Source organism: Rhinolophus hipposideros (assembly GCF_964194185.1).
Source record: "Rhinolophus hipposideros genome assembly, chromosome: 3".
NCBI classification, from domain to species: Eukaryota; Metazoa; Chordata; class Mammalia; order Chiroptera; family Rhinolophidae; genus Rhinolophus; species Rhinolophus hipposideros.
Window position 1 is genome coordinate 77,635,463 of NC_138049.1, and position 19,055 is coordinate 77,654,517.

Here is a 19,055-nt window from a genome sequence, read left to right on the forward strand (position 1 = left end):
ATTACTAACAATTGTCACCCCAATAAAATTAATTTAAAAAAAAAAAAAAAAAAAAAAAAAAAGAAAGAAAGTATCTCACTTATGGTGCTTACTTTCTAGTGGGAAAGACAGACAATGGGAAAACAAAAACAAAGAAGATAGTAGGAATGCATGCTATGAAGAATATAAAATAGGGTAATATAAAGAGAACAACAGAGTAATGCTTTGGACTGGGTGGTCAGAGACAACCTCAAGGAGAAACACAGAAGCACAGTTTATATAATAAAATGAAATGAATTGAAAACCACCACAGTGTCATCAATATTGAGGATACTAAATCGATTGCAATATGTCTATGCCATGCAGCAAGTAAAAGGAATGAAATATATATATATATATACCTGTGTTTCCCTGAAAACAAGACCTAGCCAGACAATCAGCTCTAATGCGTCTTTTGGAGCAAAAATTAATATAAGGCCCAGTCTTATTTTAACATAATATAAGACAGGGTCATATAATATAATATAATATAATATAATATAATATAATATAATATAATAATATAATGTACCAGGTCTTAAATTAATTTTTGCTCCAAAAGATGCATTAGAGCTGATGGTCAGGCTAGGTCTTATTTTTGAGGAAACACGGTAGTAAAATTTAAAAATTTTCCATGATATATTATTGAATTAAAAATTGAGAATGTCAAGTGTTACATACAGTATGATAACATTTATGTTAAAATACTGTTCATTTCTATGATATGACTTCATACATATGTCAATGCATAATTGAATGCTTGATATTATACATAGCAAAATATAAATAGGAGGGACCTTGGTGGAATATAAATATAAATAGGAGGGACCTCCACATGGGTGGGTGTGGAGATCCAAGGTGGTGATTATTAATGGGGCCTTTTGTTTTAGCAGTTATGTTAAAGTTTAACAAGTAAAATATACTCATGTATTACTTTTATAATTAAACATTAATTTAAAGAAATTAAAAGTAAGGCAATTTGATAGCCTACACCAAGATTAAAAGACAGCTTTAATTTCAACTGTATTACAATCTTGAAATCATCATTTAAGTCAACCCTTTTCTGTATAAAAAGAAGTAGCTATATCTCTTCACTATTAACTATACTTGGAGTACTTATACTCAATGTTAAAATCATTGCCTTGATAAACTATTATATATATGAACATAATCACAGTAGAACAGATGTAAAAAAAATGAAATAAAGTGGTCTTAACCTTCATTGTTTAAAACTCACCCAGAAAAACAATTTAATGATGAAAGAGTCTGGTAGGAAGTGTGAGGGGACAGAAGTTCTGCGGCAGTGGAAATTTTTCTTATCACTTAACAGACACATCAAGGAAACATGAACTACACTAATCTCTTGAGATAGTCTGCTTTGAAAGGCAGATGAACACGCTTCCTCTCACTGTTTTCTTCAAGGACAACTTAAAGGTTAAATTTTGTGAAACTAAGACAAGTTCTTTGTAATGGATAAGAGTCATGTTACCAGCAGATGTTAGAGAAAGTAGAGCGTGATTGATTCCTAAGCTTAAAGCTGACCTCAAACACCAATAGCTTTATAAATTAAACAACACCTTAGACAGTTGTGAAAGGAATTGAAGAGACACAAAATAGGGGAATTCTGTTTCCTTTTGTAGTATCCCTTTAACAGTCCTAAAGGTCTTTTGGAAAACTAACACCTGTTTGGGTCAAGATAGAAGTGCACTCTACCCACTAAAAAGATGATTAAATCAAAGCTAGTATTCATGGAGATATGCAAGTAGGTGTAAGGTGGCCTATTTTTCTTGAATAGAAAACATTCACATAGATTTCTATAGGATTTTATTTTTCTCTTGGCTGTACAACATACCAAGCAGTGCTTGGTAGAATATACTACCAAGTCTTTTGTGGCTCCTGGTCAAAAAGAAAGCGTACAAAAATTTTACTACCCATGGATTTTCCTGTAGAATTTCAAAGACAAAAAATACTGACATCACTAAGGACATCCAGCTCATCTTATCACCAGGGCAAGTTGGGATTCTCCTTATGGCACTAAGGTCCATAGAAGAGGATCCCTAAAATATCAGAATCTATAGTAAAAAATGCGCTTAATATCATTGATTTCTCAACCACATAAGTAACTGTAAATTGTACGTATTAGTATCCTAGGAATGAATGAGCATACTGCCTATAGGTTTGCTCTTTACCTAGAAATTCTAAGAATGCTCCTCTTGTAGACTCTCCAATAACTACTGGTGAGAGACAAATCATATAATAAAACCTCAGATGTAGATCAGATTTAGGGTGAAGAACACAGGAAAATCTTAGAATACGTAGAACCCAACAACATAGTACCGTCTGACAGCATACCTATGGTGGTATTAGTTTTGGGGATTTATTGGTTTTTATCTCCCCTCCACATAATACAAAACAAAACGAAACCTGACTGTATTATCTGGCTACTATGCTGAAGTAAAGCTACATAAGTTTTTAAAGTATAGGAGTCTAATTAAGATGTAATCATGGATTTTTCTGCTCTTTAAGACTTTAAAATTCATAGAATTACCAAAGAGATTAAGATGATTTTGACCAATATATTGCAATTACTTGTATAAACAAAGGGATACATAGAAGAATTATTCATCTTATTTATTGTAATTATTTTCTTTTGTCTTCATGAATTTCATAAGATATATGAGTAAGCAAATTAAATGTCACTCAACATTTTTATAACAAAACAATTTGGAAGGGTCACATAAATATTGCATTACTCTGATAATAGATTCAAGGTCACACAAGAAATGTATTGGCAAAATGACTATAGAGATTGCTATTTTATTCTGCAATGCTAAACTGAATTACTAGGGCCAAATGTTGAAATAGCATTTAAGCTTCTATAATTTTAAAATATCAGAGCTTTTAAAAATCCTCATAGAATTCACATCACAATGTGCCTTACACATTAAGTAATGCGATCATATCTTGGGACGTAACCCGATGGCATCATCACACACACAAACACATTCATCATGCTGTCCTGCAGATTCAAAAAAGGAAAATGTTTTCTCTTTGAGTGTAACTCACACCCCAGTAACTTATCATATTCCCATTGACTAGCAGGAAGCTGAAATAACTTAATGTGCGTTGAATATTTAGTCCAAAGTAATGTAAGAAAACATCTGTCACTTACATTTTTGAGTCATCCCATAACACACAATAGGGATTCAAAGTACCCTAAAAATAAGCAGAGAAAGATTAAATGTATCTTGAATACGTACATAAAAAATCAAAGGATTGTGTAAAATTCAAACAGAATGGCAGAACTCTTAAATTTCAGTAAAATACTTTAAAATTCCACTTTTTTGCATAAAGTTTTTTCATGTCCTTTTTCATAGATTTGGTGACTCCTTTCACAATTTATTTATTCACATGAAAAAAAATATTTATTCACCATACTATAACCTGTATTTATTTTTTTGAAACTTGAAAATGAAGCTCTCATATAATAAAAGGTCCATACTTTGATGATTTATATTATTTTTCTCTAAAATATTAATTGCTGGTTGTTTCCTTTAAGAAGACCAAAGTATTTACAATATTTAAATCACAGTGAAACATCCTGCATTAGGCACATGTGCAACCACCACCACTGCCACTTCCTCTTCCTCCTCTAATTGGTCAGCTTCCTACAGGCAAGAGATGTTTGCAGTAATTGTCAATTTCCAGAGAGTTTGTTGATTTGCAACACCTTCTTAATCAACTGATTATATAGAGTCATGTCTAATGAAATTATGAGAAAAAAAGTGCTTTTTATTAGGTTTAATTATTATGTATTTAGCAGCCACCATGACCTTCAGGATGACACAATGAGTTTTTTTACACTTGATTATTCAGGGAAGTACTTTCTATTTTGAAGAGTACTAATCATTGGAAAGTTTTTTTTTCTTTCTGTCTGCCTGTCCACATTCATTGGCTCTTATTTTTCCCTTTGAAACTAACCTAGTAATTCTTCCTTTAGGCAATATCTTTAGATATCTGCAGATTCTATCATATTTCTGAAGAGTCTTCTTTTCTCTATTAACATACTCTATTGGTTTCAAATTCTCTCATCCTCCACATCACTCATTTTCTGAAGCACACAGCACACACTTTTAAAATGTGTTTAGAGAAACCATTCACTTGTGTCCTACTTGTTCAGAACGAAGTAGTACTATTGCCTGTCCGATGAAGGTCCATGCTCTTAGTAATGCAATCCGAGACTGTATCAGATATTTGGTAGTCTCTTCCTGAGATTGACAGGCATTACTCATACTTGAAATCTCTTAGGAGCTTTTTGAACCCTGACTTGTGCATCCCACAAATTCATTATTGCTTCCAAGCTTTGTGTCATTACAGGATGAAGAAATAAACAGAATATATAGACAGCCTTTTCCAAGACATTGATAAAATGATGAGTAGGCCAAGGCAGGTAAAAGTTACAGTTCTGAAACAGGTACTGGCTTCTTCCCATAGGTGAATATGCACCCTGTCAAAACACGTTTCATGGAAGAAGTGGGTTCTTAGCTGGTTTTTACAGGAGACAGAGATCTGAATGTTACAGGGATGGGGAGTGGAATGGTGTTTGAAATTGGTTTCTTTATCTGTTCTATGAGACCCTATCTGGTTTTACCTGAAATTTGTGTACAGCTTGTGACTTCTTAAGAAATCCTCAGCAGAACACAATATTGTATCAAAGTCATGTTATATATATATATATATATATATATATATATATATATACATATATATATATATACTCACACACACACACACATATATATATATGTATATATAGGTATTAACTCAAAAGAGCTGAGAATACTTTATAGAAAATAAATTATCCTTGGTATATTACAATGAAAGGTATGGGAGTATATATTTCATGGATGTAGAAAGTAAATGTAGGTGAAGAACCTGAGACAACATCCTCTATATCTAGTTCACTTCTTTTAATAATGTATGAGGTAGATTAAGTTAAATCTCTGTATAAACCAATACAGAATGCTGATTATATGATTGATATTTCAAAATTAGAGTTCATAATATGTTACAACAAAATAAAATAATATTAGAAAAGAAATATTACACGAACTAAATTGTTTGGGTATCCCTTTCCTTTTCACTCCTCCAAAGAAACTGATTTCTACTTTCAGATAAAAATAAAGATGAGAAATGCTTCTTCTACTCTTATCCCACACCTTTTTCATTCCTCAGCTTTATCCTGTACCTTCTTCACCCCTCATCTCTTAGATGCTTCTCTCTTTTTTTCCGTCTTTGTGAACATTTAAAAAGCATCCATGTGAGAATATTATAGGTTCCAAAATGGACCACTTAATCTTATGTTTCCCTACACATTCTGGGACATACACGACAGACAGAAAACCCGCTAACATTCATTTTAATGCAGTCACTAGATATGTACTGTGAGCTGAGGTCAATTATTTAAATATTTGAAATTTAGAAAAGTAAGCAGAACAAATTAGAGGAATCTCAGTACCTGGACAGACCACTCACTTAAGGAATATAAGAATATGTAATGGGTCATAAAGGAAAAAAAAAGATGGATTAGTTTTAAATAAGAAACAAAGGGCTAAAAGATTCTGCTAGGATACCACTTATAAAATACTTGCTATAATTTTCAGGTACTTTTCTCAATGGTACTCTGCTATAAGATCTGTTATGAGAAATTCATGGGAAATCAATACCAGGAAATAAAGTGAGCTCAATGATGAAGAGCAGTGACAAAATGTAATGACATGAGCGAGGGGAAAAGAGGCAAGCTGTGAACTAACCTATAAAAATAGATTTAAGAAATGCTTAAAAGTAAGAAAACAAAAATTGTCAGGTAAATGAGATAAGTGGGCTAAAGAAGATTAATTTACAAAGCTGTCAATATAATTGACACTTGCAATATTAAAACTGCATGTATTTGAAAACTTTGGGAAAGAATATGCTATTATTGAAAAACCACATTTTTAGCAAAAAAAGATTTTTCCTCTTGCCTCTGTTCAAAATTACACTCTTGTTAAACATTTCAACTCACCCACTTTTAAGCATTTTAAAAATATACCATGACCCAAATAACCTAATTACCATAGATATTCTACATACCACTTTCAAGTGTCTTTAATAGTATTTCCTATTTTCTTTTACTTCTCTCTTCAGTTTCCACAACAACCAAACTAATATATCTGTTTAGACATAGCTATTTTAGAATATAGCACCAGGTTTGTCTTTTACTTTGTTCTGCATAACTTTTCTTTTTTCCTCCTTTCCTTTGGTGGTTCTCTCTTTTCCTTTGATCTGTATAACTTTTCTTTATATATGTGTGTGTATATATATATATATATATATATATATATATATATATATATATATATATAAAATAAGGAGTTTGACGTCTTTTCTAGTCCTCATTCTCAATGATTCTTGGAGGACATTCATAAGTGAATTTTACTATGGAATACTTTAAATACATCTCATCATGGTAAATTACTCTCATAAATTACATAACTCAGAAAATAGAGCCAAAAGATGATCAAAACAATTTGTTCCATTTATTTACTCATTCATGCAAAAATCACTTAATAAACTCCCATTACATTCCAGGTATCCTTGAGGCACTGGGAACACAACATTGAACAAAACAAAATCCTGCCTCATAGGCTTAACTATAGTGAAGTGGGCAAGGGGAGAGACAAACAACATAAACAAGTAAATATATAATATGCTGAATAGTACCGTGTGCTATGATGAAAAGTAAATCACAATGAGTAGGAAAGAGTGTGAAGGGGATGGATTGCAATTTTGTATGTTGGGAAGGCTTTATCAAGAAGATAATATTTGAGCAGAGATCTGAAGGAAGTTGGTCACAGAAAAGAGAACAGTCACAATAAAAATAAATAAAAACCAAGTTTCTCTAATTTTTCCTTGGTGTTTTTAAGTTCTGAATAAATTCAATTCACATAGTATCTTATTTACATTCTTGATATCTTAACATTTTCAAAGTGTTGTCTCTGGATCTACTTTCAAATGACAGAGATGTTTATTAAAAAATGTGGATTCCTTGGCTCCATTAATTTTGAAATTAGGGATAAACTAGGAACATGCATTCTAATAATTAGACCCTCCACATCCCCTTAATATGTATCCACATCAAATTTGGAGACAAATCGCTCAAGACACACACAGATATTATATGGTTACTTTACTGTTTTTCTTCAAACTTTCAATTCCTTAGTGCTCATGTGCCATAATACATTCTGAATTGGAAAACTCTTAGCTTTCTTGTACCTTTCACAGTTCTCTGGAAACAAAAATACCCTCTTGTCTATAATGTCCAACCAAGTAAAGAGACAGAGCATCTAAGGACATAAATAAGGGCAGTGACTTCATAACTATTTCATCACTTCCAATACTCTGACTCAGATGTTCCAAGATGATTATCTCTGTCACGTCTTCTATTGAATTGTACATTGACTTTTTGAATGTGAATGGGAGCAAGACTGTTCACTATATTATCTCTCTTTAATTTTCTAAATTTTAGACATAAAAGCATTGCATTAAAATAACCTGGAGTTTGCTAAGTTTATCCTCCCATTCTCTTACCTCAAAAGTTTAGTTGTAATCATTAGATAACCGTACAAATAGATTTTAAGAATTTCTCCGGAACATTTCCAAAATAACTGACCTGATCCAGAAAAAAATAATTTATATCCTGTTTATAATTCTCATGCGTCTTGTGAAAACACACAAAATAATTCCAGGAATGCATGCTACGGTAGGTAAGATCTTAGTAGATGTAAATTTTTCTGTAGTCTTATTTGTAACAGGTTCCTAAAAGCTGATGAATGGGAGGGAACCCTTACTGGGTTACGTCTCTTAAGCTACAAAGAGCTCCATAGACCCTGAAAGCGTAATACACCACCCACGGGGATGATACAGTTGAAAAAGATATGATATGAAACTTGACAACAGGAAGTAGTCTGTTGAATGTTCTTCAAAACTTTTTGCAAGGTTATGGTGGGTGCTGTTTCATATTTTAGTACTTTTATTTAGTTTTTTCTCATTCAATTCTTATTTGTATTCCATTCTTTTATAACCCACATCTCTTCCAATTCTCCTTTCCCACTCAGTCCCATATCCATTGACCTCTCCATCATTCTGATACCATCTTCCTCCCATACTGTCTTTATCCTATGTGTATCCATCCCCATCTCATGTATGTCTTAGATCCTCTCTCATATTTTAGTACTTTTAAATGATTTTTAAAAAGAACTAAATCCATCTCTCTCTCTCTCTCTCTCTCTCTCTCTCTCTCTCTCTCTCTCTCTCTCTCGGGGGTGGCTGATAGATATCTAAAGTCTAGAGAGCCTCATCGAAAATGCAATACCGTGTTTTAGTAATAGGACTATAGAGATACAGAATTTTTGAATGGGTTTACAAGGGTTCCAAAGAAAGAATCACATTGGGAACCAGTCAAATCAGGGAGATGAAAAAGAAAGCATTGGCTTTAATGAAAGCAGAACGATGTAAGGGCCACTGAAGTGAGAAACGCGGAATATTGTTTTATCAGAACGAGTCATATATGTGTTACATAGCTCTTCTAGAGGAGTTGGCAGCTATTTATTTGGAACACAAGGAGAGAGCATATATTCAGCTTCTGCTATATGGTTACTCAATAGCTCACATTAACCAGATGACACTATTTTTGTGGATGTGATAACAGCTTGCTTCTCTAATTTCTGAGATATATCACTAACCTGAATGCACATTATTTCTCAATGAATACTTTGCATTTGACATATGGGAAACAATAAAATATAGAAGAATTATCACGGAGTATTTCTATGTGTAGCCTTCAAAGACAATCATTGCCTCCACGTATATGTGCCAGAGTGTCTTACCCACATATGGTTACATCATTCCTATAATGATTGCAAGGAATCTGGTGAACCTCTCAACAAACAAATGGGTCATCTAGGAGGCACAAACTCTCCAAGTATTTCCTATGACTTCAAGCGGCAAATAATTTCCTACACAAATAAATAAATAACTAGATTCTTTATAGATTTAACACATGGCTTGAATCTTTTCCTTTTATAGCTAAGAGGATATAATAATGTGTCCTAATAATATTTTTATGAGGTGTAGTGGAGACAAAGGCTGGCAGGGCTGTTTTTTTTTTTTTTTTTTTGCTGCTCCAGTCTATCAGCTGTCAGCAGAAAAGTTTTGCTACATTGCTTTAAAAACTTAACATATCTGCAAATGTCAAGAGTTGTCCCTGACATGCAGCATCGGGTTCCACAAGGTTCTTCCTGTGGCTGCATAGGTAGTGCCATCTCGTGGCTTCCTCTGATTTTCCCTAATATGCCACCTCCTCTTTACAATGGCCATTCTTGCTGTAAGGTGATTATTTTAATCAGGTTCCTAAAGTGCTGGTATAATAATCAGCAGGACAAAATATAATTTCTAGTTGCTAATTTATTTTTCTTGAATAATGTGTTATCAGTATTGTTATATATCTGGTTCAAATGGCCCTATTAATGTATACATATATATTACCTTCATAATCTAAAAATTTTGCAATGCTCCAATGCAGGGTTATTCATTTGCTATTGCGGCTGTAAAAATTACCACAAACTTAGCAGTGCAGAATCACAAATTTGTTATCTTGCAGTTTCCATGGGTCAGAAGTCTGGTCTCTGCTCAAGAATTCACATTGGCAGAATTGCACTGCTTTCTGGAGGAGCTGGGGACAAATTCACGTTCAGGCTCATTCAGTTTTCAGCAGAATTAAGTTCCTTGCAGTTATAGGACTAAGTCCACATTTCCTTCTTGCCTGGCAACCAGGGGTTGCTTTAAGATTTTAGAGGTTGCCTATATCCTTTGCCTTCTGGCCCTCTTCCTGTATCTTCAAAGTCAGCATTGGAAGTTGAGTACTTTCTAAGTTGCATCTCTCTGACCGTAGCCATAGGGAAAGGTTATCCACTTTTACAGGCTCATGTGATTAAACTGGACCTACTCAGATAATCCAGGACAATCTCTCCATCTCAGTGTCCTTACCCTTAATCACATTTGCAAAATATCTTTTGATTTGTAACATAACATATTCACAGTTTCTGGAGATTAGGATCCGGACATCTTTGGGGGCCATTATTGACAAATGATATAGCCCAGGGGCCCAATCTTGCCAGCCACTTATTTTTGTAAATAAAACTTTATTGCAGAGCTACAGCCATTTGTTTATATATTGTCTATGGCTGCATTCACACTACAACTGCATAGGTGAATAGATGGGACAGAGACATGGCTTAGAGGTTTAAAATACTTAATCTCTGAGTCTTAACTGAAAAGGTTTGTTGACCCCCTGCTCCAACAATAGCATAATTATTTTAACCTCTTTTTGAAGAATATTACTATGTATTATGAGTAAAACTAAACTGAATGTGAAATGTAATTGAAAAGAATGCTTACTAAAGTTTCAAATTTAGGATATAACCCAAACAAACTGTTGCTTGAAAACAATTCTATCTCAATTTCAGCTGTTGGCAAAGGCATCAATCTGCTTGTCTAGTTAGCATTTCATGACTCTCCTATAAAAATTACCAAGAGCTTTATGCAGGCAAAACATCAGAAATTTCTTCCAAATGGACAGAAGCAAGGATAGGAGAGTAATTCAAAAAGTAAAGGGATACAAATACCCTTTTGTAGAAATTATAGATGCATAGACTGGACTTCTCTAAGCTTTGCCAAGTGATTTTTAATTCCTTAGGTTGTTACCAGCCTTTAATATTCATGAAAATACCCAATGATGAATGTTGGAATCTCTTTTCATTGTTTCTCATGCTTATCTAATAATAACAAGCAAATTCATTACAGTACCCCATTGTGTTTTCCACTATTATTTACAAAGGTTATGGCTCATGATTAATTTTAGTGTATACACATAAAACTCCTTAATTTGTTACCTTGATCCTATTAGTATGCAAGTGAATATGGAAAACAAACAAACACATAAAACAAACCTACAAGTCCAAATTCTCAAGAGATGTTTTGTGAATATGTCCAATTTAAGAACTACCGATAAACCTGGTGGATTATTTTCAATCCTGAACGATAGTCATATCATTTTATCTAGATTATTTGAGTTACTGTTCAGAGGAAGAAATAAAAAGAAAGGCAAGACTAGACAGCAGAGACAGTAGGCCAACATACTCGTAGACCTGTCGTGTCAGTAGAAATGGAACTACATAAAGACTGTTTATTTGGAAAAATAATGTGCATTCTGGCTTGCAAAGTTATTTGGGAATGCAATAACTAAAATGCTTTTATTTACTTAGACTTCTAACTCATCTGTAAAGATAGGGATGTTATCTATCTTAGAAAGTCACAGCAGGCTCAGATTTGTCAGACCCAAGGCATCCTAATGGTGGGTTAGTGTATGTATGCACGTGATGTGTATATGCGTGTACATTTAGGTCTATTCAACTGTACATCTGTAGGTCTCAATGATTCCTTTCAAAAATGTTAATAAATTTCCTTATGCATTCAAAAATCAAACAACATAGATAGGTGTAAATGTCACATGGAAGAAACCTTAAGTAATAAAAAAGAAAAACAACTCTTTTATGGGAAAAGCAAATTTGGTATTTCTTTAGAGCAAGCAATGACTACGCCTAAGCATGAAACACCACAAACCCTGATTCTGTAGGCCATAAGAATAAAGTCATAAGCCAAAAAACCTGAACTAAGAATAGTATCCGACTCAATGACTTACAAGGTGGTTAAAACTGCAACTGGCTTTGCTAACTACAATTTAGAATTTCAAAATTCCATATTTTCTGTTACCTATTCCTACCAGTTCCCAAGGGTCTTAATATATTTAACACACTTGAAATGGTATTTGTTAAAAAGCTTTTTAAAAGAACACATTTCATTTAGAAAAATTTAACAGGCTTTCCCCTAGACGCATTATAACTATTAATTCCTATTCTTCATTTTTTTCCCATGTGGTATATGAAACAGATATAATTTGCAAGTCATTATTATTTTCTGAGCTCAGAAAAGTATAGCAGATACTTCTGATATAGTTGAAATTAGATAGAAGTGATATTAGAAATATGTCATATCTAAAATAGTTGAATTTTGAAGGCAATAACAGTGATCACATAGATCTCTATGTAACTATAGTTACAATGAAATTTCAGCTTGTTCTAATTAATTTCAATTTTCATGCTAAAAACATATCTTTTCTTTACATTTCAGAGAAGACTATTACATTTCAGTATAGACTCTTTTGATGTTCTCTTCAATGGAAATAAAACTAGCATCAGTATGTACACATAGAACATATCTTTATAAAACTGGTAATAAATATTAAGATGCTCAATACATCAGGCATATGTTCCTTCCCTCAGTGAACAATGGTATTTACAAATTCTAATTTGGATGGTAAATAGGAGAGGCATTAGAAATGCAAACCAGTGGAGCAAAAGAACTGTATGTATTGTACACACAACAGTGTGATAGGAATTATAAAACAGAGGGAAGAAATCAGGGATTGAGCAGTCCAGAAGGGCTTGTTCCATCGGGGTCGCCTCTGAGGATGGGCACAGGGGGACAATGCACGTGAGGGGAGCATGGAAGTGAGAACACTTAGTAAAATCTTCTTCAGCGTAAACTTTTCTTTTTCCACATCTCCTCCCTCAGCCCCCTTTTGTAACAGATTTGTCTACATTCTCTTAAGTCCAGGACTTCTGGAGTAGAGACAGTGTTATTTTAGGAATCTGGTCAATTCGCACTCACAATATTGAAAGACAGAATTAATTCTAAGTGACTTGGACAATATCTCAGCATTCTTATATTCTGACTTACATCATCATTTCAGTATCTGGCTGGTGCTTAATAAAATATATTGACTGTACACTCTACTTTCCATATGTAGAAAATCAATTATTACATGGTTTATCTCTTCTGTAAATCTCCTATCTAAATATGCTCCCAGAAAAGAAAAGTTTGACTCAAAGCTTAAATATATTAATTTTAAATAGTTTTATTGAATTGAAATTGTGAGACTGTTTCATCAACACTATTTTTGAGGTTACCCTTTCTTCAATTTATGAGAAACAGTTATTTAATTAACATGGTCTTTAAATTCTAAATAATGATTTAATCTTTATTTGGGGAAGTTTTACAAATGTTCATTAACAGAAGTGTTTTCTCCTTAAGAAACACAGTATACATTCTGACAGTGTTGCTTTTTTGGTAAGCATTTTAGGGAATTAACATCTTACTATTTTTCACCAATGCTTATAACTAGAAAAACATTACCGTGATAAACGATGAAAACAAACAAATGAGTAAGTAAATATTTTTATAACGAATTTTGAACATACAAAGGAATAAGTTCCATACTCAAAAGCAATGTTAAAATTATCTCCCAGTTTTCAGTGCAATTATGAGATTAAGTCTATTCTAAAGAATGAGGAGATACATACTGCAGAAATAAAACACATTTTCATAGTTAAATAGAACCAGTATGGTCACATTTTGGCAAAAGTAGGAAAATACCTAACAGCTTAAGTATCAATTGTGATGTTTAAAAGTTATTGCTGAGAGATTTGAGATTTTCATTGAACAATCTTGGAAGTTGAAACATCTTAATAAAAAGTGGTTTACAGGAAAGACAATTGTCTTTTTTTTTAAATAAAACCAAGGTTTATTTTTTTAGAGGAAGTCAAAAAATATAAGAAAACACATAAGTTTTATAGACCATAGGATGTGATTATAAATTCCATTATATCTTTCACTATGGCAATCTAGAAAATGACAATCTGTTGTGCTTCTCTGTAAAAGCCAACTTCATAGAAATTTTGCAAGGAATAAAAAATATGCACGTGCAACATATGAGACTGGCTTGATTTAATAGCGGGAGTATAAAAAGTATGTTTAAGAAAACCTTAATAGGAATCACCTCCCTTGCCTTTATTCCTCAATAATTTAAGTATTCAAAGTGAATATATAAAGGGTAAGTAGATATTTTAAGTTTCTACATAAGGTCTGAACAAGATCCAACAAATTTCAGTTGCAGTTGTATGGATTTAAGGAAAGTGCTCTTGTCATTCTAAATGGAAGATTTAGATTTAGATCACTGTAGCACCCAGGTAAGTTACAAGGAGCCCTTTCTGATCCTCAATGTAGTACGTTTAAATGCCACTCATCCATTCTCCTACCCTGGAGTTATCTCTCCTCTTTGTACTGTAACTGCTGTTGCTCCATGCATCTGAAATCTATGTATTCACATGGCAGTGCTCCCTCACCTCATGGTGAGACAGGTTCTTATTCACCTTGATCTCTCTCACTGTCTAGTTCAGAGCCCAATCAGATGTGTACACTGATAAACAATTAATTTATTATTATATGAATAAACTGAGGAGAGTTTTATCATGAAAAAATAAGTGTTTATTATAGAATAATGTGGCACTTTGTTTCTATATAACACGTATCTTCATAACAAATTAATTCATTTGCAACACTAAAAAGCCTAGAAAATGTGTTCTGGTCTTATCGGTCAAAGAACGACGAGTAACCTTCATTGAAAGATATATTCTATAAGTAATACAGTGATAAATGGAGGACACTTACATTAGCCAAATGAGCTAGTTCTATCTCCAGGAATGTATCCGTTGTTTTGGGTTCAGGCCTTATTGTGACCACGATGATTTTGGAATTAACGACAGTATAATTTCTGAAACAGAGTAATTATGATTAAAAGGAGAAATGACTGATGACACATATGAATTCCTACTGCTCAATACACATTAAATAAATGTATCTTAAGAAAAAAAAAGGGTAAATAGATTTAAAATGTGACACTGAAGTACCATTCATGGAAAAGCACAGTTATTGTTTGTTTGTTTGTTTGTTTTGTTATAGATAAACTCTATCAGGAAACAGAGCACTGGGGAGAGGGGAAGCTATTGTTCAACTGTTACCATTTTAGATGCAGGAAAGATGAAAAAGCAATAGCGCTGACAAGCTTTCGATTACTGAAATGTGATTCGCCGATGAGAGAGATGGATTGTGAATTTAAACCCTCAGGCAATCTTTAAATTAATATAATCCATTGATCTCAAGGTGGACTTAACAGTTTTGTTCTCCAGGAGATCAAATATTCTTCTTGCAAAGTGCTGTCGTGGCATTTTTAAGACTATCTCAAAATTCATTAAGATGAATGATTAGAATGTGGTATAGCATGAAAGCAAGTGGAGTTTAAATATAAATAAATGCTACTGATAATTATTGACCATCATTCATTTCAGCAATAGAGATTTATAGGCCACTTCTTTATCTCAATGTGCTCAATGTAAGGAATATATATTTGCCTTTCTAAATATCTTACCAAGTACAGTTTACTCACAAAGAAGTTTTAAATACAATTACACTTACAAGCTCGAAAAATTTATACATAAATATAAACAGAAAACTGAACCAACTGTAGCTTGAATATATAGATTTTCATCCAACATATACAAAATGCTGCACATCATTTATTTAGAGATTTAACGATTTTATTGTACTTTTACCTATTTAAAGAAATATATATCATACATACATATATACATAAGTGTGTGTGCGTGTGTGTGTGTGTGTGTGTGTGTGTGTGTGTGTGTGTCTGTGTGTCCATCGCTCCTTCTTAATTCAAAATAAACCACCTGCTCTTCCATAGAGCATGTACTACTTTGGAAAATTCATTACAGGTATCAAAGATAAAGTCACTTAATCTTTTTCCTCCTTTTTGTTGTTTAAGGTATTATTTATTGATAATAAAGTTCAACAATTTTAAGTGGGCCATTTAATGCTTTTGGTAATTGTATTCTACCATGTCTAACATTGTCTACAAATCAAGACAGACCACTGACCCTTCATCCTAAACAGTTTTCTTGAGCTCTTTTGCACTAGACCCCCGCACACTCCCATGAGTCCAGGCAACCATGGACATGGTGTTACTATAATTATGCCTTTTCTATAACTTTATTTAAATAGAATCATAAATTACATAGACTTTGTTTTTGACTAAATTCACTTAGAATAATGTTTTTGATATTTATCCACTTTGTGTCTCTTTATAGCTGAGTAATAGTTTATGATATGGATATACCACCATTTGTGGTCTATTCATCAATTAAGTAAGCAAACATTGGGTTGCTTTTGACTTTTAACTTTCACAAATTGTAGCTATTAATATTTGGCTATTATGTATAATTGGCATACATACTTTCTGCATGGATATGTATTTTTATTTGTCTTGGGTACATACCTAGTAGTGAAACTGCTTGATCATATGGTAAAAGCATGTTTAATTTTATAGGTTGCTGCCATATTGTTTTCCAAAACGGCAGTACCATCAAAGTCATATAATTATGATATCATAGAACAATGATGAACTTCACATTCTTTATAAAAATGCTTTTTCTAATGGGATGGTTTTTGCCACAAGATTTCATCAAAAAGAAATGCTAATTTTGCCATAGTTGGAGGAATTTACTATGTTTAGTAGCAAAGGAACTATAAACACATAAGTGGGATAACATTTTTAAACCATCTCTCGTGTATTTAGTAATGTCAACATATTCTTAAACACTCAGAAAGCTTCATGGTATGTAGCCTAACAGTAAATTGTAAAAAACAACAAAGTATAAGTTGTTTTTTACATTTTTCATGGGGAAGACAGTTGCAAACAGAGAGAGCTGGTTAACTGTCATTGATTTCATTTAATACTAAATGGGTAAATTGAATGAAAGTTATATTGAGAAAGATACAAAAGAAAGCTCTAAATGCCAAACTTCTTTTGCAAACTTGTTCTTCTCTGCTTCTCTGTCAGTAAAAGTGATCAGGGGGGCAAATGAGAATGATGGAATTAACAAAGCTGCAAGGTAATACTGGGCAATTAATAATATTAGCAGACATGACAGGATCACCAGAGAATGATAAGGTGTATGTGGCTTGGAGTTGGGGAAAATGTTTTTCTTTCACCACCAAAAAAATTGTGGAAGTTTCTCTCAGAGAACACTCCTGAGCCACAGCTAGAGTGCTGAGCCACAGACGCACATTTCTTCCTTCCTTCCTTCCTTCCTTCCTTCCTTCCTTCCTTCCTTCCTTCCTTCCTTCCTTCCTTCCTTCCTTCCTTCCTTCCTTCCTTCCCTTCCTTCCCTCCTTCCCTCCTTCCCTCCCTCCTTCCCTTCCTCTCCTCCCTGCCTCCCTCCCTCCCTCCCTCCCTCCCTCCCTCCCTCCCTTCTTTCTTTTTTTCTTTTTTTTTCAGATTAGCCTGAATGTGTTTGAGTTCTGGTTTGGTTACCTAAAACAAAAATATTTATATATCACCCAAATTCAACCTGTCCTTTTATTCTGGATTTGTTTATAATCCCATTTCTCTACTATAAATAAACCCAACGCTAATTTAACTTAACAATTAATTTTAATTAGTAAATTTGACAGTATACCAATATTTTGTATTATTTTAAAAAGTTGCATAAATTGGTAATTTACCAGAAAATACAGATGTGGGTATTCCAAAGATAAATTTATAATTGTGTTAACATATTTATGAAGTTCTCTTTGTGTGTATAGACATGTATGGATTTTGGCCCTGAGAAACTGGGCTGTGGAAAGTAAAGTAGCTATGATCAGCAGCCTGCTATAGAGTACGTTACTTTGTGTCAGGTTCATCAACCAGCCTGATGAGGATGGTCCCTCAGGGATGGAGTCTACCTTGTGGCTTTCACTTTGTGTGTCTGTGTATGTGTGTGAGGGCTAGCTTATTTAGAATACAATTGGGATGCAAGCCAACAAATTTATGCAGATAGTTGTTCTTATCACATGTACATGTGTACTTCCCAACCTTGTGTTACTAACATGTACCTATCTCTGCCACAACATCCATTAATGCTATGTATGACTACTTCTACAAGATTATAAATTCAATGAAGGCACGATCTATATCTGGTATTCATCTACCTTCATCTGTATTATACTTGGCACATTTTAGTGCTAACACATATTTGAATGGCTTATTAAATAAACACATGCTTTAAAAAATGAAACTTTTGACTAAGTTGGTTTAAAACATAATTCTAATATCATGGTATTAAAATGCTTAATGAAGGAAAAATAAACAAATTTACATTATACAAATTCCCTTTTAAAAAGTGTACAGTCTACAAAATTACCTTTAATTTATTCCATCAATTTAGTCTAATTTGCTTAAGTGACTATCTGGCTCCTTTTGTGCCATGGTAAGCTTTGTGATGTACTAATGCTTCCTGGCTGGGTCCACATTTGTATTCACTGCTAGTAAAGCAGGTCTTACAGCCAAATGGATTTCATGACTAAAGTAATAAAAGTCTTTCCTGTCCTTGAGATTTGTCCTACTTGGTATCTAAAACATTTAAAAATGTGTAGAGTTAGTCACTCAAAGGAGACCTAAGTTAATCTTTACAATTTTTACAAAGGCTTAAGGTGCTTAAGGTACATGAACCCTATCTCAAAGAGAGTAAAATGTGATTAGAAAATATAATACAGCTATTTACAAGAGATCCACATAAGGTATAAGGACATACATAGACTGAAAATAAAAGATGGAAGACAATATTCCACGCAAATGGTAACCAAAAGAGAGCAGGGATGGCCATACTTATAGCACACAAAATAGACATTAAGTCAAAAACTGTAATAAGAGACAAATTAGGTCATTAATAATTATAAAAGAGTCAATTCACCCGGAAGATATAACAATTAAAAACATATAAATACCTCACAGCGGAGCACCCAAATACATGAAGCAAACAATGACAGAACTTAAGGGAGAAATAGACAATGGCACAATAATAGTAGACTATCAATACAATACCTCACGTTTTAGTAATAGATAGATTAACTTAATAGTAGAAGGAAACAGAGAACTTGTAAAACATTATAACACATAGCAGTCATATACATAACACTCCATCCAACAA

At 33.2% G+C, this 19,055-nt stretch overlaps 1 protein-coding gene across 6 annotated transcripts in view; it reads right to left on the minus strand.

Annotated features, from left to right (window-relative positions):
* ADGRB3 (adhesion G protein-coupled receptor B3) overlaps positions 1 to 19,055 on the minus strand; it is a 679,308-nt gene that overhangs the window by 284,733 nt on the left and 375,520 nt on the right. For all 6 annotated transcript variants that reach the window (XM_081037440.1, XM_081037439.1, XM_081037435.1 and 3 more), the window contains 2 exons: positions 14,686 to 14,788; positions 3,191 to 3,234 (listed from right to left, as the gene is read on the minus strand). In XM_081037440.1, coding sequence (XP_080893566.1) covers positions 3,191 to 3,234; positions 14,686 to 14,788 — 147 coding nt within the window. The remainder of the gene's footprint in view (positions 1 to 3,190; positions 3,235 to 14,685; positions 14,789 to 19,055) is intronic.